This window comes from Mytilus edulis, chromosome 10, assembly GCF_963676685.1.
Source record: "Mytilus edulis chromosome 10, xbMytEdul2.2, whole genome shotgun sequence".
Classification (NCBI taxonomy): Eukaryota; Metazoa; Mollusca; class Bivalvia; order Mytilida; family Mytilidae; genus Mytilus; species Mytilus edulis.
This window is the reverse complement of record NC_092353.1, coordinates 14,229,642-14,251,532: the sequence shown is the minus strand read 5'-3', so window position 1 is coordinate 14,251,532 and position 21,891 is coordinate 14,229,642. Positions and strand designations below refer to the sequence as shown.

General features: G+C 28.6%; 1 protein-coding gene across 1 annotated transcript in view; it reads left to right on the top strand.

The window, feature by feature from the left end:
• Window positions 1-21,891, top strand: part of LOC139493450 (xaa-Pro aminopeptidase ApepP-like) — a 47,280-nt gene that overhangs the window by 2,438 nt on the left and 22,951 nt on the right. The window contains exons 3-6 of the mRNA XM_071281858.1: window positions 136-231; window positions 19,965-20,037; window positions 20,476-20,580; window positions 21,332-21,433. Of these exons, the coding sequence (XP_071137959.1) occupies window positions 136-231; window positions 19,965-20,037; window positions 20,476-20,580; window positions 21,332-21,433 (376 nt within the window). The remainder of the gene's footprint in view (window positions 1-135; window positions 232-19,964; window positions 20,038-20,475; window positions 20,581-21,331; window positions 21,434-21,891) is intronic.

Sequence of the window (21,891 nt, the reverse complement as noted above, 5' to 3'; positions counted from 1 at the left end):
AACCATCGATGTTCGCTCATTTTTTAGGTGATGCTGTGTATATACTGATTTGTGTCATGGTTGAATTCCTCAAATCCATTATTTTCTATCATCAAAAATACATGTACCGATATATCAACTGCCTTATTCTTTTAGAAAAGCGTCACATCCAGTCGTTTGTCTGAAGTGAGAAACTTATTTGATAAATACAATATAGATGCTTACATCATTACAGCTGACGATGTTCACATGGTAAGTTAGACATGTAAGTAGTATACTACTACACGTTCTGGAACACATTCCAGACATTCCAGCAATTGTGGTACACGTTGTAAAACAGTAAGAGGTCAATAAAAGTTCAAATAAGTGACATTCCAGCAATTGTCAGAATGATGTCATCAAGAATGTTGTAACCTTAGGAATGTGTAGAATGTGTGTATTTTGATTTTATGAAATATACAGTATACATAGGTATACCTCATTCAGTAATATTTTGTTTGGATAGCAAGTAATTGGCTTGGAAAAAGATACGATGATTAAAACACATTTTCATTTATTCAAAGCTAACATGCATGTTTCAAGTGCCTTTATCATTTTTAAGTTAACATCATGTTTTCAATAAACTATATGTATATATAATATAAAATTGCGATTTTTATCCAACGCAATTATAGGTTTGAACGTAGTTTTCAATTTAGACTCGTTTATATATAATATAAATAAATAAGTCGTCTAACTATCAGCCCAACAAAGTTGATCTGTAAATTTGCTTTCGCAAATGTTTTGTTCTTCCTTCGTCAGGGTTAGAACTCGTGGCACTGATATATCGTGCCATCAAATCGCCTCGCACTATGTCCGATGCGAAAGACCACTCAACCACTTAGGCTTTACTATGGTACATTGTTTTAAAATATGTTACCTGAGGTTTTTTTTTCATTGAGAAAATTATGCAGTGTATAGTTGTTAAACATCAATATATAAATATATAAACATATAACCTGATATAGTATTCAAAAATATGTTACCTGAGATAGCTTTGATTTAAAGAAATACACCAGTCAAGGACAATTATGTGATGAATACTATTATGTATTTACACTATATGTTGACATTAATGGCATGATGTGTAAAATAGACGATAAACAAGTATACATGTCAACATCAATAATATTCATACATATGATAAAGTCTTTAACATATGTTAAAAACAAATAAAAAAAACAACGATAAAATTGAAAACGTACCTGAAACGAAATATTTTGAGCTCATTTAATCGATATATATATTAAACTTTAAACTATAAATCAAATTTTGAACTGATATAAGGTATGAAAAAAGTTACCTTATTTTTTTTCTTCTTTGAAACAGGTTTCTAAATAAAAATAAATAAATTGATTTTTTTTAAAGAATTGCACCAATATATCAAAGAATCATAGACTAAGTATCAAATGAAATCCATAAAAACAATCAAAGTATACACATGGTCATATAAAAAATAATTTGATAAAAAATATATCCGAAACACGGCAAAACCATAAAAATGCGACAATATTCTGTATACTTAACTTGGATAAACTATTAACTATGTAAAATGAGACATATATAAACAATCAAAAGAATGACTTAAATATCAAACTGTAATTTATAACATAAAAATTTGTCTATAAACCCATCAAGCGCTAGACTAAAAAAATATCATTTTCATAAACACCATCTATTTTAATTGAAATACCCGACCATGTAATAACTAAAGGTGTGACATATCACATATCACAAAATTGATTTATGTAAAAACACGACACATACCACATTTCCTGTAAAAGAAAAAACAGCAAAAACTTCCTTTCAGAACTGTCTCGAATATCTGGAATAAAAGTGGGGAATGGTAAAAAAAAGATTTATGTATTGATAGTTAAGTTCTATCTTTACATATTAAAGAAAGGCAACAGTAGTATACCGCTGTTCAAAACTCATAAATCCATGGACAAAAAACAAAATCGGGGTAACAAACTAAAACCGAGGGAAACACATTAAATATAAGAGGAGAACAACGACGCAACACCGAAACGCAACACACACCAAGCAATAGACAAAATGTTGTTAATATTAACAACACTAAGTATGTTAAGGTATATATCATATAAAAAATAAGTTATATTAAAAGATCATATATTAAGAAAATAATTGACATAAATAAGTGTTTAAGTATATAGATGAGAACGTTATTTATTTGGCTTTTTAACTATTTTGATCTGAGCGTCACTGATGAGTCTTATGTAGACGAAACGCGCGTCTGGCGTAGAAAATTATAATCCTGTTACTTTTGATAACTATTTACAACTTAATGATTTTATATGCATTGGTAAAGCTAGATTTTTAACATGCATTTTGAAACATTAAGGAACTCTTAAAAAGAAGCAATAAGATTGATAAAAAGAACTTCACATACAAAATTTACACAAACAAAATTTTCCAATCTATAGTATTGTATTTATGTACGCTTTTTTTTTTATCTGTTTCTGAATAAAATATTGTTTACACTAAAATTTGACAAGTTTGGTCTTATAACTGTGTTTTTTTGTTGTCTTTGAGACCTTCTCAGTACTTTCATTTCATTGACATATGGTATTGATTGATTCTGAAGGGAGTATTTGTTTATTCTGAGCAAGTGCTGGAGCAATGGGATGGTCCTGACCAGCCTATGGTTTATTATCGTGTTGTGCAGCAGGGTTTTCTTGGTGGTAAAGTAAACTTTGAAGTCTTTGTACAAATTTTCTTATAATTTCTATGATACCTTCAACAATCATCACCACAGCTAAGATATATTCTGTAAAAATAGTATTATCTACTTATTATTACATCTCTTGTTTCATCTATTGATATTCCATCATCAATTGATGTATAATCCTCACTTTACTTCTATCCAGTTGAAATTGTTCCATTTGAAATTCTTCAATAGGAACTCCTTTTATTTTGATATTTGATTATGAATAATGTTGAAGTGCTCAAAATGATTATCAAAACTGAAAAATAAGAACAATGTCCAAATATCATGGCTCGCACATTTCATTTTTTTTTCTACCACAAGATATGATATGAATAGTTTTATTTTGAAGGCACAATATAACATAACTCCAAATGCTAAAGCAAAAACCACTGAAAAGGGAAAAAATAAAGATAGTTATTTCGAACTTACCTTTCTTCTCAGTGTTTTATTGTGTAATTATATTTTCCTTTTCTGTGATATTTTTTTCTTTAATTGTATTTCTTTTGTTTAAGTTGTATTTCTTTTTTATGAATATGTTTTTTTCTTTAACTGTATTTCTTATGTTTAAGTTGGATCTATTTTTTATAAATATGTTTTTTTTTCTTTAATTGTATTTCTTTTGTTTAAGTTTGTATTTATTTTTTGTGAATGTGTTTTTTTTTTTTGTTTTTTTTTTTTTTAATTGTATTTCTTTTGTTTAAGTTTGAATTTATTTTTTGTGAATGTGTGTTTTTTTTTGGCTAAATTTATCATAACATGTCAACAATTCTATTGAATACCTACTTCTTTTTTCTTTATTAATAAATTTTATGAACGTTTACTTAAATATATATCCTACCAAGCTAACCCCATAAAATTAAAAAAGTAACTAAATAAACTCATGATATATTGCAAGAATTAAATTTTGTATTTGCGTAAAACACGCGTTTCGTCTTAAAAAAAATCACTTTTGACGCTCGAAGAAACAAAGTCGAGCATTATAGTCCATACCAAACGACAGAAATACAATGTTTTGTGGTCATTTGTACACGAAATAAATGGATTTTATGTAGATTTGTTTAAACAAATGTATGTCAAATTGTTAAAAGGACAAACAAAATATGAAATATAGAACCCCATCTTGAGCCTGATATTACACACCATTTCAGTTCATGGTTTTTTTTTTTGAAGACCTTGCTTTACTTTTTACATCAAAAGAATGTAAAATGTCTGTAAACCTCTTAGTTCATGTTTAACGAGATCAATAATCTATTGTTATGCCAAATATAATTATCTACATGTATTGTAATTGTTTCTATCTTTTCGATTAATGACTGCATGAATTTTATTATATATATATATATATGAGACCGTTTGTTGTGTTTCAATACAAACTATGATTGGTTTAAATGACAATTATGTATTGTTTACATCTCAATATTTGGATAATGCAGTACTGTTTTCTTATAAATGTTTTTGCTGGTATATAGACTTTGAAGGGGTTCTTTCATACAAATACACATAAAAAAGTTGATAAACAAAAATGAAACTTGTATATATAAATATATATGTATTAAAACTGTAACACAATTAAAATAGTGTCCATACAATTCTGTCCTTACGGCCCTCTCCATTGGAATAAGTTCCATATCTATATGTTTTTAGAGTAAAAATCAATGATACAAACAAAAATAGTTCATATCAGAAAAGAAAGCAATAAAATGAATAATATGTATATATTTATAAATGTATATGATGAAATAAAGAATTACTAACAAAATAGATAATAAGTTAACGGAAAAGAAATTTGAGAAATTGGAGGTGATTTAACCCATAAAGAAGTCAACCCATTTATTGTTAAAGTATTTTGTAATGGGGGTTTATTCTCTAAAATATTCCTTTTCATGTAAGAATTCTTTAAACTTACTGATTTTAAGAAGATGCTAATATATATATATATATATATATATTTTTTTTTTAGAAATGTTTGTTGTTGCAATAAAAGAATCGATAGTAGTTTGCATAAGTTTTATGTAGATTGAAGGTGTGCGAATATTTTGGTAGCTGCCTTGTCAAATCAAACATATATAGCTACAGGAAACTTTTGACAATATTCTGTTACGCAAAAAAAAAAAACCCAACTTGTTGAAAAATCCCTAACGAAAAAAAACACCGGTATAAAATGAATAATTTTTAGAAGCAGACGAATTTCTGACTAAATTTTCGTTGTTCTTTTATTAGACATTTAGTTAGTAGAAATACTGGTTGGCCATATTATTGGCTTTCCATCCTTGATGATTTTATTTAATGAACAGACTCGTACCAATACTGAGTCATACTTGAGTTTTGAGATTTCAGAGCTTCTTGTTTGAAATTATTTTTGTGGAATTCAAAAAGGTGCATACGGACAGTTAACACAAAGTCAGTATTGAAAACATCATAAACTGTACAATACCTTCAAAATAGACAAGATGAAGGCATCTCACTAAAGTTCAATTAATGGAATAATTCCCCGAATTAAAAAATATGTAGCTACTATTAGAACAGACCAATTGATCCTTCTAGGAAATCAAATACCGTCATATATAAGACCTTAGGATTTGTTAGACATTATCGGTCCATTTTTTTTTTTGGTTTAAAAGTTTTCTTTCTTTCTAAATCTAATCTGCCAAAGCCTGATATCTTGTTTATAATGGTTACTGTATACTTTTATCTTTTAGTTTGCCTGACCTCACAAGACACGTGAGATATTGCTATGACTTGGAAAATTTTGGAGTGAATAATAATGTATTTCTTTAAGTATATACATAAATAGATAAAGATTATAACATTGAATGGAGTTAACTAATTTATGGTTGAACTATTTTGTGATGAATTTTATTTCTCTGTAAAATATTCCTTTCCATGTAAGAATCTTTGAAGGTTTTTCTTTCCTTCTAAACTTACTGATTTTAAGAAGATGTCTTATGATGTATATATAAATGTTTTTAAATGTTTTTTTTGTTGAAATAAAAGAATCGATAGAAGTTTCTGTAGGTTTTATGTAGATTGAAAGTGAGTGAATATTCTTGGTACTGCCTTGTCGGCTGCCAAATCAAATACCGTAATACAATGTCATAGTACGATTAGGGCTTATACGAAGACATCAGTTTTCCATTATTTTTTTTATCAAAAGTTTTCTTTTTTTCTGAATTGAATCAGCCAAAACCTGATTTCTTTTTATAGTTGTTACTGTTTACTTTCACCTTTAAGCTTGCCAGAACATACTAGGTACGTAAGCTTTTGCTATAAGTTATTGTTTGCTGAAATGGTCATAAACCGTTTAAAATCGTCACTTCGAAATCCACTTGAAATCTCCAATTTCCACTAACGTTTGCATAAAGATCCTTAGACTATCTGAAGGATAATGTGTTTGGTTGTTCCTTTCTATGGAAATATATAATAACTTAACCTTTTATTTTGCTCATATCTTAAATAATATGATATAATGTACCTAGTCAGGAATACGGCAATATTAATTTAATAGTTCGTTTCTTTGTATGTTGCATTGTCGTTTGTATTTTGTTTCACTTCCGCGTTCTGTTGTTTATTTGTTTTACTCTTATAGTTGATGCATCCTCGATTTAAGTTTGTAGTTCGGATTGCGTTTTCTCTCCATCAATTTATGATTTTTTTATAACGGTATACTACTGTTGCCTTAATTTAAAAGATTTCCAATTTGTAGAAGGTATATTGGCATTCGAAGCTAAACATATTTTACAGATATCTACAATATTACATAATAAATACAATTTTCACTAAAAAATCCGTAATTTCAAAGTTCACTGGTACAATATTGCAATCAAAAGAATGCATATTGTCTTTTTTAAATAATAAAGATAACAATTTTTATATCTGTTCAACCTTGAAAAAAGAAAAGAATATTTTTGATACATAAGTTTTTAAATGTTCTAAACATAAGCTGCCGTTGATTGATTACATATTCAATGTAACAATAAAAAAAAACGAGTGGAAAAAGAATCATTTGATGTATAAGATATAAAGTTATTCCAAAGTCAATTAACCTATATGAATCTACGCCTAAAAAAAGAGTTTATCAAATAATGGAAGAGTTTGTATAAAACTGAAATTATTTTTTACAGATAAAATTTATGAAATATTTTGTTGAAAATAAACCTTAAGCATATATTAATGTACTTTCAAAAAGAAAAAAGTACAAAAAGCATACTAAATAAGTATAAAATGATCTTAAGTCTTAAACACTAGAAATTACTGTGGGTCAATTAAAGCGATAGCACATATTTACTTATGGAAATTCATTCAGATGGCAGAGAAGTAGAAATTAGTTATTTCTTTTTGCTCATATCTATGCTAAGATGTTTTAAAAAGAAGCCTGAATGGAAAGAACGCTTGTTTAATACTGTTCTTCCAAACAATATGGTTTGAGGCAAGGTTTTTCACTTTCAATAAGTTACTTGATAAAAGGTTATCCTAAGTACATTTCAGTAATATTTGAACCGGTCGTTATCCTTCAGAAGTAAACTGTGAAATAATTCAGGCAAAACATTCATTCCGCAGTTATATTTAAATAGATTTTGTTATTAGTTATCAAAGGTAGCAGGATTATAATTTAGTACGCCAGGCGCGCGTTTCGTCTACATAAGACTCACCAGTCATGCTCAGATCAAAATAGTTATAAAGCCAAAAAAGTACAAAGTTGAAGAGCATTGAGGGTTGTAAAATTTTTATGAAGGACTTCATCTTTGTAAGTTCATTTTGCACATCACATTTAAATTGTTTGACACAAACTAGGATCAGGACCATAACTACGTTTTGTTCAATGTAAATCTAAATTTTTCTGAATTCATAGTGTACACATGATTAATACAACGTGACGTAATCCTAGCCATATGAATATCAGAACATTAAAACATTTCAGATAGAAAGTCAGCATTCTAGTTTTGGAACAAAACTAGAAGTGGGCAATTTTCGAAGCTGTATTTTGGCTATATAATTCTAATATTATAAACATTTCTACAATTCTCTATGCAAAAGTGGAAATTCATTATGTATAATTTAACTCTTTTTAGGGGGAGGGGGTGACAAACTGATTCCGGTAGTTGCCAAAAAAACAAAAACCGCAGTTTTATATTTACTGAATGCATATCTAAGGCTTAAGAGAACACAAAAATTCTGATAGAAAATGCAGTGAATTTCTGTATAATGCGAAATAAATTAGAATAAAAACTTGTTTCTTTAATCGCAAATACAGACAGGAAAAATAATTATTCTTAAACTCAATGTTGTATTTAATTTTATCATAATTTTCAAGGGAAACTTTTTGTTCACTTCCCTTATAAATAAAATAAACTTATTCTTTTCAGAAATTAATAATCAAACAATGTATCTCCTTCCCCTTTTTAGACTCCTGTGGTTTTTTTTTTTCAATAGCCTAATAAGTCAATAAAAGTGTGTGTAGTGACTCGTTTTATTATATACACTTTAAAAAAATATCTACCAGATCAAACTCAAAACATGGACAATTGGATGTGGTAAAGATAATTTTATTCAGGTTGACGCACAGCTCACTAAACTAATATCGAACCATTTATCCAAATGAATAGGATTACGTTTTTAAGGTATACACAAATATATAACAAAAATTGGTAATGTGTAAGAAAATATGGAATTAAGAAATCAGTGGATTAAATACATTACTCTCACTATAAAAAAAATCAAAGACATTAATCAAAGCTCGCCTGCTGAATGAGGTAGATTGGAGAAGAAACAAATCAAATAAGCCTACATCTGGAATTACAGCTTTACAAAGGAATATATTTATAGCATTCTTACTTGGACATTGTTGCATTGCCTGGTGTAAAAATGCATTCGATTTTATGATTAATAGTAGGCTCAAGTAAAGAAGTTGGCTTTACACGTATGAATGTATGCTGAATTCATATAACAATTCCACAACTTGTGGCATATTCGAAAATATTTTAAACAAAACTAAATTTATTAGTGCATAAAAAATGTTAAAGGAACATATGCAGGTCTTCAAAGCTCAATAAAGATGTTATATGTTTTCAATATATAAAGGACGATGTGATTTGAGTGCCAAGGAGACAACTCTCCATCTGTTTTTCAACCACAAAGACTTCCAACTGGAACATATCATATTTTTATGTGAACTATTCTTTTCCCACCTTCATCTTAATCATATTTGTTTTGTTTTATTTATTGTCAATATATATATCGGCATATCATTTACAATAGTTTCAACAATCGAAAAAAACAGGTTAGAAACTCACAGCAAATTGACAATAAAAGATATGTATAAAAAAAAATGTAAAATCGGTTAAATGTCAAATTTTGTATGCTACTTCGAAATGCTAATTGAAAGTACAATATAGTAAAAAATCTCATCATAGATACCAGAATTGAAATTCATATTTGCAAGAGTTTTGTCAAAGCAAGTGTGTCCCTTTACACACTTCACATTAGGGTAAACATTGTATGGACAATTAAATCTCTGTCTTGAATAAAGTACAGCATTCCACAGGAATTTCTTTAGTATGAATCATTGATATTAAATTTTTTTTGGGGGGGGGGGGGGGGGGGAGGGGGAGGGGGAGGATGAGCCCGATGCAAAGCTAATGTCAATTCGATTTTGATCATTTGTATAAATTGAGCTTTAAAATGAATTATACGGATTTGAATCATTTGTTTAAATTGAGCTTCAAACTGAATTATTGTACAGATTTGAATCATTTGTATAAAATTGAGCCTTAAACTATCATATTCAGTATTGATTAAGTAAAAATCTGTTAAAATATGTTCGGATGTGCCATGAGTTGTTGGATTGTTATAATAATCCAGCACACATTTGAACGTGTAAAGTCGAATTTTAACTGAAGCCTACTATTAATCATAACAGATTTTTTGCAAATTTTACTATATTTAAAATCGAATGCATTTTTACTGTAAATGCGCATTGACATTATCTTTGCATCGGGCTCATCCTCCCCCTCCCCCCTCCCCCCCCCCCAAAAAAAATTAATATCAATGATTCATACTAAAGAAATTCCTGTGGAATGCTGTACTTTATTCAAGACAGAGATTTAATTGTCCATACAATGTTTACCCTAATGTGAAGTGTGTAAAGGGACACACTTGCTTTGACAAAACTCTTGCAAATATGAATTTCAATTCTGGTATCTATGATGAGATTTTTTACTATATTGTACTTTCAATTAGCATTTCGAAGTAGCATACAAAATTTGACATTTAACCGATTTTACATTTTTTTTTATACATATCTTTTATTGTCAATTTGCTGTGAGTTTCTAACCTGTTTTTTTCGATTGTTGAAACTATTGTAAATGATATGCCGATATATATATTGACAATAAATAAAACAAAACAAATATGATTAAGATGAAGGTGGGAAAAGAATAGTTCACATAAAAATATGATATGTTCCAGTTGGAAGTCTTTGTGGTTGAAAAACAGATGGAGAGTTGTCTCCTTGGCACTCAAATCACATCGTCCTTTATATATTGAAAACATATAACATCTTTATTGAGCTTTGAAGACCTGCATATGTTCCTTTAACATTTTTTATGCACTAATAAATTTAGTTTTGTTTAAAATATTTTCGAATATGCCACAAGTTGTGGAATTGTTATATGAATTCAGCATACATTCATACGTGTAAAGCCAACTTCTTTACTTGAGCCTACTATTAATCATAAAATCGAATGCATTTTTACACCAGGCAATGCAACAATGTCCAAGTAAGAATGCTATAAATATATTCCTTTGTAAAGCTGTAATTCCAGATGTAGGCTTATTTGATTTGTTTCTTCTCCAATCTACCTCATTCAGCAGGCGAGCTTTGATTAATGTCTTTGATTTTTTTTATAGTGAGAGTAATGTATTTAATCCACTGATTTCTTAATTCCATATTTTCTTACACATTACCAATTTTTGTTATATATTTGTGTATACCTTAAAAACGTAATCCTATTCATTTGGATAAATGGTTCGATATTAGTTTAGTGAGCTGTGCGTCAACCTGAATAAAATTATCTTTACCACATCCAATTGTCCATGTTTTGAGTTTGATCTGGTAGATATTTTTTTAAAGTGTATATAATAAAACGAGTCACTACACACACTTTTATTGACTTATTAGGCTATTGAAAAAAACCCACAGGAGTCTAAAAAGGGGAAGGAGATACATTGTTTGATTATTAATTTCTGAAAAGAATAAGTTTATTTTATTTATAAGGGAAGTGAACAAAAAGTTTCCCTTGAAAATTATGATAAAATTAAATACAACATTGAGTTTAAGAATAATTATTTTTCCTGTCTGTATTTGCGATTAAAGAAACAAGTTTTTATTCTAATTTATTTCGCATTATACAGAAATTCACTGCATTTTCTATCAGAATTTTTGTGTTCTCTTAAGCCTTAGATATGCATTCAGTAAATATAAAACTGCGGTTTTTTTTTTGGCAACTACCGGAATCAGTTTGTCACCCCCTCCCCCTAAAAAGAGTTAAATTATACATAATGAATTTCCACTTTTGCATAGAGAATTGTAGAAATGTTTATAATATTAGAATTATATAGCCAAAATACAGCTTCGAAAATTGCCCACTTCTAGTTTTGTTCCAAAACTAGAATGCTGACTTTCTATCTGAAATGTTTTAATGTTCTGATATTCATATGGCTAGGATTACGTCACGTTGTATTAATCATGTGTACACTATGAATTCAGAAAAATTTAGATTTACATTGAACAAAACGTAGTTATGGTCCTGATCCTAGTTTGTGTCAAACAATTTAAATGTGATGTGCAAAATGAACTTACAAAGATGAAGTCCTTCATAAAAATTTTACAACCCTCAATGCTCTTCAACTTTGTACTTTTTTGGCTTTATAACTATTTTGATCTGAGCATGACTGGTGAGTCTTATGTAGACGAAACGCGCGCCTGGCGTACTAAATTATAATCCTGCTACCTTTGATAACTAATAACAAAATCTATTTAAATATAACTGCGGAATGAATGTTTTGCCTGAATTATTTCACAGTTTACTTCTGAAGGATAACGACCGGTTCAAATATTACTGAAATGTACTTAGGATAACCTTTTATCAAGTAACTTATTGAAAGTGAAAAACCTTGCCTCAAACCATATTGTTTGGAAGAACAGTATTAAACAAGCGTTCTTTCCATTCAGGCTTCTTTTTAAAACATCTTAGCATAGATATGAGCAAAAAGAAATAACTAATTTCTACTTCTCTGCCATCTGAATGAATTTCCATAAGTAAATATGTGCTATCGCTTTAATTGACCCACAGTAATTTCTAGTGTTTAAGACTTAAGATCATTTTATACTTATTTAGTATGCTTTTTGTACTTTTTTCTTTTTGAAAGTACATTAATATATGCTTAAGGTTTATTTTCAACAAAATATTTCATAAATTTTATCTGTAAAAAATAATTTCAGTTTTATACAAACTCTTCCATTATTTGATAAACTCTTTTTTTAGGCGTAGATTCATATAGGTTAATTGACTTTGGAATAACTTTATATCTTATACATCAAATGATTCTTTTTCCACTCGTTTTTTTTTATTGTTACATTGAATATGTAATCAATCAACGGCAGCTTATGTTTAGAACATTTAAAAACTTATGTATCAAAAATATTCTTTTCTTTTTTCAAGGTTGAACAGATATAAAAATTGTTATCTTTATTATTTAAAAAAGACAATATGCATTCTTTTGATTGCAATATTGTACCAGTGAACTTTGAAATTACGGATTTTTTAGTGAAAATTGTATTTATTATGTAATATTGTAGATATCTGTAAAATATGTTTAGCTTCGAATGCCAATATACCTTCTACAAATTGGAAATCTTTTAAATTAAGGCAACAGTAGTATACCGTTATAAAAAAATCATAAATTGATGGAGAGAAAACGCAATCCGAACTACAAACTTAAATCGAGGATGCATCAACTATAAGAGTAAAACAAATAAACAACAGAACGCGGAAGTGAAACAAAATACAAACGACAATGCAACATACAAAGAAACGAACTATTAAATTAATATTGCCGTATTCCTGACTAGGTACATTATATCATATTATTTAAGATATGAGCAAAATAAAAGGTTAAGTTATTATATATTTCCATAGAAAGGAACAACCAAACACATTATCCTTCAGATAGTCTAAGGATCTTTATGCAAACGTTAGTGGAAATTGGAGATTTCAAGTGGATTTCGAAGTGACGATTTTAAACGGTTTATGACCATTTCAGCAAACAATAACTTATAGCAAAAGCTTACGTACCTAGTATGTTCTGGCAAGCTTAAAGGTGAAAGTAAACAGTAACAACTATAAAAAGAAATCAGGTTTTGGCTGATTCAATTCAGAAAAAAAGAAAACTTTTGATAAAAAAAATAATGGAAAACTGATGTCTTCGTATAAGCCCTAATCGTACTATGACATTGTATTACGGTATTTGATTTGGCAGCCGACAAGGCAGTACCAAGAATATTCACTCACTTTCAATCTACATAAAACCTACAGAAACTTCTATCGATTCTTTTATTTCAACAAAAAAAACATTTAAAAACATTTATATATACATCATAAGACATCTTCTTAAAATCAGTAAGTTTAGAAGGAAAGAAAAACCTTCAAAGATTCTTACATGGAAAGGAATATTTTACAGAGAAATAAAATTCATCACAAAATAGTTCAACCATAAATTAGTTAACTCCATTCAATGTTATAATCTTTATCTATTTATGTATATACTTAAAGAAATACATTATTATTCACTCCAAAATTTTCCAAGTCATAGCAATATCTCACGTGTCTTGTGAGGTCAGGCAAACTAAAAGATAAAAGTATACAGTAACCATTATAAACAAGATATCAGGCTTTGGCAGATTAGATTTAGAAAGAAAGAAAACTTTTAAACCAAAAAAAAAAATGGACCGATAATGTCTAACAAATCCTAAGGTCTTATATATGACGGTATTTGATTTCCTAGAAGGATCAATTGGTCTGTTCTAATAGTAGCTACATATTTTTTAATTCGGGGAATTATTCCATTAATTGAACTTTAGTGAGATGCCTTCATCTTGTCTATTTTGAAGGTATTGTACAGTTTATGATGTTTTCAATACTGACTTTGTGTTAACTGTCCGTATGCACCTTTTTGAATTCCACAAAAATAATTTCAAACAAGAAGCTCTGAAATCTCAAAACTCAAGTATGACTCAGTATTGGTACGAGTCTGTTCATTAAATAAAATCATCAAGGATGGAAAGCCAATAATATGGCCAACCAGTATTTCTACTAACTAAATGTCTAATAAAAGAACAACGAAAATTTAGTCAGAAATTCGTCTGCTTCTAAAAATTATTCATTTTATACCGGTGTTTTTTTTCGTTAGGGATTTTTCAACAAGTTGGGTTTTTTTTTTTTGCGTAACAGAATATTGTCAAAAGTTTCCTGTAGCTATATATGTTTGATTTGACAAGGCAGCTACCAAAATATTCGCACACCTTCAATCTACATAAAACTTATGCAAACTACTATCGATTCTTTTATTGCAACAACAAACATTTCTAAAAAAAAAAAATATATATATATATATATATATTAGCATCTTCTTAAAATCAGTAAGTTTAAAGAATTCTTACATGAAAAGGAATATTTTAGAGAATAAACCCCCATTACAAAATACTTTAACAATAAATGGGTTGACTTCTTTATGGGTTAAATCACCTCCAATTTCTCAAATTTCTTTTCCGTTAACTTATTATCTATTTTGTTAGTAATTCTTTATTTCATCATATACATTTATAAATATATACATATTATTCATTTTATTGCTTTCTTTTCTGATATGAACTATTTTTGTTTGTATCATTGATTTTTACTCTAAAAACATATAGATATGGAACTTATTCCAATGGAGAGGGCCGTAAGGACAGAATTGTATGGACACTATTTTAATTGTGTTACAGTTTTAATACATATATATTTATATATACAAGTTTCATTTTTGTTTATCAACTTTTTTATGTGTATTTGTATGAAAGAACCCCTTCAAAGTCTATATACCAGCAAAAACATTTATAAGAAAACAGTACTGCATTATCCAAATATTGAGATGTAAACAATACATAATTGTCATTTAAACCAATCATAGTTTGTATTGAAACACAACAAACGGTCTCATATATATATATATATATATATATATATATATAATAAAATTCATGCAGTCATTAATCGAAAAGATAGAAACAATTACAATACATGTAGATAATTATATTTGGCATAACAATAGATTATTGATCTCGTTAAACATGAACTAAGAGGTTTACAGACATTTTACATTCTTTTGATGTAAAAAGTAAAGCAAGGTCTTCAAAAAAAAAAACCATGAACTGAAATGGTGTGTAATATCAGGCTCAAGATGGGGTTCTATATTTCATATTTTGTTTGTCCTTTTAACAATTTGACATACATTTGTTTAAACAAATCTACATAAAATCCATTTATTTCGTGTACAAATGACCACAAAACATTGTATTTCTGTCGTTTGGTATGGACTATAATGCTCGACTTTGTTTCTTCGAGCGTCAAAAGTGATTTTTTTTAAGACGAAACGCGTGTTTTACGCAAATACAAAATTTAATTCTTGCAATATATCATGAGTTTATTTAGTTACTTTTTTAATTTTATGGGGTTAGCTTGGTAGGATATATATTTAAGTAAACGTTCATAAAATTTATTAATAAAGAAAAAAGAAGTAGGTATTCAATAGAATTGTTGACATGTTATGATAAATTTAGCCAAAAAAAAACACACATTCACAAAAAATAAATTCAAACTTAAACAAAAGAAATACAATTAAAAAAAAAAAAACAAAAAAAAAAAACACATTCACAAAAAATAAATACAAACTTAAACAAAAGAAATACAATTAAAGAAAAAAAAACATATTTATAAAAAATAGATCCAACTTAAACATAAGAAATACAGTTAAAGAAAAAAACATATTCATAAAAAAGAAATACAACTTAAACAAAAGAAATACAATTAAAGAAAAAAATATCACAGAAAAGGAAAATATAATTACACAATAAAACACTGAGAAGAAAGGTAAGTTCGAAATAACTATCTTTATTTTTTCCCTTTTCAGTGGTTTTTGCTTTAGCATTTGGAGTTATGTTATATTGTGCCTTCAAAATAAAACTATTCATATCATATCTTGTGGTAGAAAAAAAAAAATGAAATGTGCGAGCCATGATATTTGGACATTGTTCTTATTTTTCAGTTTTGATAATCATTTTGAGCACTTCAACATTATTCATAATCAAATATCAAAATAAAAGGAGTTCCTATTGAAGAATTTCAAATGGAACAATTTCAACTGGATAGAAGTAAAGTGAGGATTATACATCAATTGATGATGGAATATCAATAGATGAAACAAGAGATGTAATAATAAGTAGATAATACTATTTTTACAGAATATATCTTAGCTGTGGTGATGATTGTTGAAGGTATCATAGAAATTATAAGAAAATTTGTACAAAGACTTCAAAGTTTACTTTACCACCAAGAAAACCCTGCTGCACAACACGATGATAAACCATAGGCTGGTCAGGACCATCCCATTGCTCCAGCACTTGCTCAGAATAAACAAATACTCCCTTCAGAATCAATCAATACCATATGTCAATGAAATGAAAGTACTGAGAAGGTCTCAAAGACAACAAAAAAACACAGTTATAAGACCAAACTTGTCAAATTTTAGTGTAAACAATATTTTATTCAGAAACAGATAAAAAAAAAGCGTACATAAATACAATACTATAGATTGGAAAATTTTGTTTGTGTAAATTTTGTATGTGAAGTTCTTTTTATCAATCTTATTGCTTCTTTTTAAGAGTTCCTTAATGTTTCAAAATGCATGTTAAAAATCTAGCTTTACCAATGCATATAAAATCATTAAGTTGTAAATAGTTATCAAAAGTAACAGGATTATAATTTTCTACGCCAGACGCGCGTTTCGTCTACATAAGACTCATCAGTGACGCTCAGATCAAAATAGTTAAAAAGCCAAATAAATAACGTTCTCATCTATATACTTAAACACTTATTTATGTCAATTATTTTCTTAATATATGATCTTTTAATATAACTTATTTTTTATATGATATATACCTTAACATACTTAGTGTTGTTAATATTAACAACATTTTGTCTATTGCTTGGTGTGTGTTGCGTTTCGGTGTTGCGTCGTTGTTCTCCTCTTATATTTAATGTGTTTCCCTCGGTTTTAGTTTGTTACCCCGATTTTGTTTTTTGTCCATGGATTTATGAGTTTTGAACAGCGGTATACTACTGTTGCCTTTCTTTAATATGTAAAGATAGAACTTAACTATCAATACATAAATCTTTTTTTTACCATTCCCCACTTTTATTCCAGATATTCGAGACAGTTCTGAAAGGAAGTTTTTGCTGTTTTTTCTTTTACAGGAAATGTGGTATGTGTCGTGTTTTTACATAAATCAATTTTGTGATATGTGATATGTCACACCTTTAGTTATTACATGGTCGGGTATTTCAATTAAAATAGATGGTGTTTATGAAAATGATATTTTTTTAGTCTAGCGCTTGATGGGTTTATAGACAAATTTTTATGTTATAAATTACAGTTTGATATTTAAGTCATTCTTTTGATTGTTTATATATGTCTCATTTTACATAGTTAATAGTTTATCCAAGTTAAGTATACAGAATATTGTCGCATTTTTATGGTTTTGCCGTGTTTCGGATATATTTTTTATCAAATTATTTTTTATATGACCATGTGTATACTTTGATTGTTTTTATGGATTTCATTTGATACTTAGTCTATGATTCTTTGATATATTGGTGCAATTCTTTAAAAAAAATCAATTTATTTATTTTTATTTAGAAACCTGTTTCAAAGAAGAAAAAAAATAAGGTAACTTTTTTCATTCCTTATATCAGTTCAAAATTTGATTTATAGTTTAAAGTTTAATATATATATCGATTAAATGAGCTCAAAATATTTCGTTTCAGGTACGTTTTCAATTTTATCGTTGTTTTTTTTTTATTTGTTTTTAACATATGTTAAAGACTTTATCATATGTATGAATATTATTGATGTTGACATGTATACTTGTTTATCGTCTATTTTACACATCATGCCATTAATGTCAACATATAGTGTAAATACATAATAGTATTCATCACATAATTGTCCTTGACTGGTGTATTTCTTTAAATCAAAGCTATCTCAGGTAACATATTTTTGAATACTATATCAGGTTATATGTTTATATATTTATATATTGATGTTTAACAACTATACACTGCATAATTTTCTCAATGAAAAAAAACCTCAGGTAACATATTTTAAAACAATGTACCATAGTAAAGCCTAAGTGGTTGAGTGGTCTTTCGCATCGGACATAGTGCGAGGCGATTTGATGGCACGATATATCAGTGCCACGAGTTCTAACCCTGACGAAGGAAGAACAAAACATTTGCGAAAGCAAATTTACAGATCAACTTTGTTGGGCTGATAGTTAGACGACTTATTTATTTATATTATATATAAACGAGTCTAAATTGAAAACTACGTTCAAACCTATAATTGCGTTGGATAAAAATCGCAATTTTATATTATATATACATATAGTTTATTGAAAACATGATGTTAACTTAAAAATGATAAAGGCACTTGAAACATGCATGTTAGCTTTGAATAAATGAAAATGTGTTTTAATCATCGTATCTTTTTCCAAGCCAATTACTTGCTATCCAAACAAAATATTACTGAATGAGGTATACCTATGTATACTGTATATTTCATAAAATCAAAATACACACATTCTACACATTCCTAAGGTTACAACATTCTTGATGACATCATTCTGACAATTGCTGGAATGTCACTTATTTGAACTTTTATTGACCTCTTACTGTTTTACAACGTGTACCACAATTGCTGGAATGTCTGGAATGTGTTCCAGAACGTGTAGTAGTATACTACTCATGTATAAAATCAATTTATTACTAAAAAACAAAATGTATAAGAAATGAAACCTTAAAAATACAGTGAAAAAGTTGTCCCGAAAAAAAGCAGTGTAAGCTTCTTAAATGACGTCTGGACCAATAAGAAAGGGTCAAAATAATGTTGCCATAATGCAATACCATTTTTGAATTGGTCCATAGCACCACAAATATATGATACTATATACGTTTATGATATTTAAATGATAGATTTTTTTTAAAAACTGGTCGTTATCGTGATATATGGACTATCCTTAGGACTGTGGTATTGACTTTTAAAAGTCAGGCGAGGTCCTTTTCGCTGTCGCAGTCAATACCACTGTCCTGCAGGCAGTCCATGTATCACGATAATGACCAGTTTTTTCCAATAACTATTATGTTTATTTCATTGAAGAACTATGTTTTAGAAATTCTCGAAAATTCATATTATTCAAAGCAAACTCGAACTATTACAAAAGGGGCAAAAAAAATGAATATACGGAAACGTCGCCATCATGATCTTATGAAAATTAGCAAATAATATGTGTGACGTGCACCCATTTCTTAAAATAAAATGAATAATAAAAATGGACAATGTCAGAATGTTCCAAAATTTTGCAGAAATACAACAAAACCTCTCTCATTCGATTTTTACTGATGTTAATTTTAGCATGGATGCAATTTGAGTAACCCTCATTACAGAATCCTAGATCGTTTGGTGGTTGGTTCAAAATCATTTTTTTATTACAATATTTCAATATGCATTCAAATCAAATTGATGAAACTATATATAGTAAATGAGGATACATGTACATATACAAAATAAACACAGGAATGAAACTTTGTTTCGATCATAAATAAACGTAGGTGAAAAAACGCACCATTAACCAAATTGAATAATATGAATGGTAAAACAGATGCCCTTTACGAAAGTGAGAAAGGATATAAAAAAAAGAGAATACAAAATCATTTTAAAATTTCGCAACAATTAAAATACATGTAACAAATAATCGTTTTCTCTGACATATCCACAGATATAAATGTATGTATTTCGATTACCGCTGTATACAAGTATTTGAAGAAAAAAAAATCAACCATTTCAGCACCCTGGCCTGTCTAACATTGCCAAATGTGACAAGCGGATACAAGCAGTATCTGGATTTTCAGCAAATTTTGGTAACGTATTAAAAACTTTCAAACCATATTTTAAATAGACATTACTGTTAAAGCGAAGTTTCAGTAGTTATTGAAAAAGTATAGAGTTATACATCTTTGAGCATGATCACATGTAAGAATTTAAATATCAAAAAGAAGAAAGAAAATAAGTCGGTGTACTTTTTTTTAACTTTAAAATTTCAGAAACTTCCTATCAATAAGGGAATTTACAAGAGAGAGTAAACGGTACCAAATGTTTTTCACCATTCAGCAACAAAGTAAAAAGTGAATCACAAAATTACTGAACTCCGAGGAAAATACAAAACGGAAAGTTCCTAATCTGATAGCAATATATCAAAAGCTCAAACAAATAAAACGAATGAATAACAACTACCATATTCATAAACAGATTGTATGGACGAATACACGTTGAAAAAGATTAGACTATTTTCTTTTTAGGAATAGCCGTTGTAACAAGGACTAGTGCTGCTCTATGGACAGATGGTAGACATTTCAGACAAGCCGAGAAAGAGACTGATTGTGGATGGGAAATTTATAGAAAAGGTATGTCAAAACAGATTTTAGTTCCTTTAGACCTTTTAGATTCAGTTATGAATCAAGTGCACTGCAGGGGTATGCCTAACACAACGCTTTACAGTTCAGAAAACAGAAACATATATACTGTATGTCATTGTAATAAAATTGTGTTTTATACCAGAGAGAAATTTTGATCTATCAAAAGATATAACCAAAATTAACCTTCATTATAATTATTGCTTTATAATTAGTTTTCTCTGCTTACATCATGTACATTATCATTTTGATGAGAATCCTCCACAGATCCTTGGATAGTCTTCTGATGTGAAATACGATTGAAAACTGTCATCAAAATCTGTTGGTTCATGCTAAAACGGAAGCTCCGAGGTTTGTTTGTCTGCCGTATCCTCAAAGTTTCAAAGCTGTTTAGATTAACGAAACACCATACCACAATACAAAAAAAATATTATAGTTCCCTTTTTGTCGATTTATGCTGAAGCTGAATCACCTATTATTGCCTTTATACATGAAGGGGAACTTTTGTCCAAAAACCGGAAATCGTTGTCAATGAATGACGTCTATGATAACATTGTCTTACAATTAAAAACCAAATCACGCAGTTTTAATCAGCATTTCTATCCGATGTGTTAATATTTTCACGAAAATGCATGACATATGCGTTACTGGACATTAACCAAACGGCAATCGATAAATCAGTTTTAGTATAAAACTGCAAAGTTTGCCCCAAAAGTAAACTACAATATACTATTGTCTACAGGAGGACCAGAGGCTGTTACTGTTACAGATTGGATTATACAGAAGTTACAGACTATAGAGGGAGAGAAACATGTAGGCTCTGCTCCAAGTTATATGAATGCGGGTAAATATATATATAAAAAAATAAATTCAGATACTTCGACCGTCTGTAATTAGTAATGTCAATGTTGCAAAATAACGTATTGGAAATAATATTTGATGAATTGTAAGCTGCTTGTTAAAAACATTTTAGGAACATATTCGTAAAAATTGTATAGTTTTAATTGGTATAAATATTAATATAAAAAATAAGATATGGTATGATTTCCAATGAGACAACTCTCCACATGAGACCAAATGACACAGAAATAGCAGTAATAGGTCACCATACGGCCTTCAACAATGAACATAGCCAATACCGCATAGACAGTTATAAAAGTCCCGAAATCAATTCAAACAAGAAAACTAACGGCCTAATTGATGTAAAAAAATTGAACGAAAAATAAATAATTTTATGTAACACAGCAATGAATGACAACCACTGAATAACAGGCTCCTGACTTGGGACAGGCACATGCACAC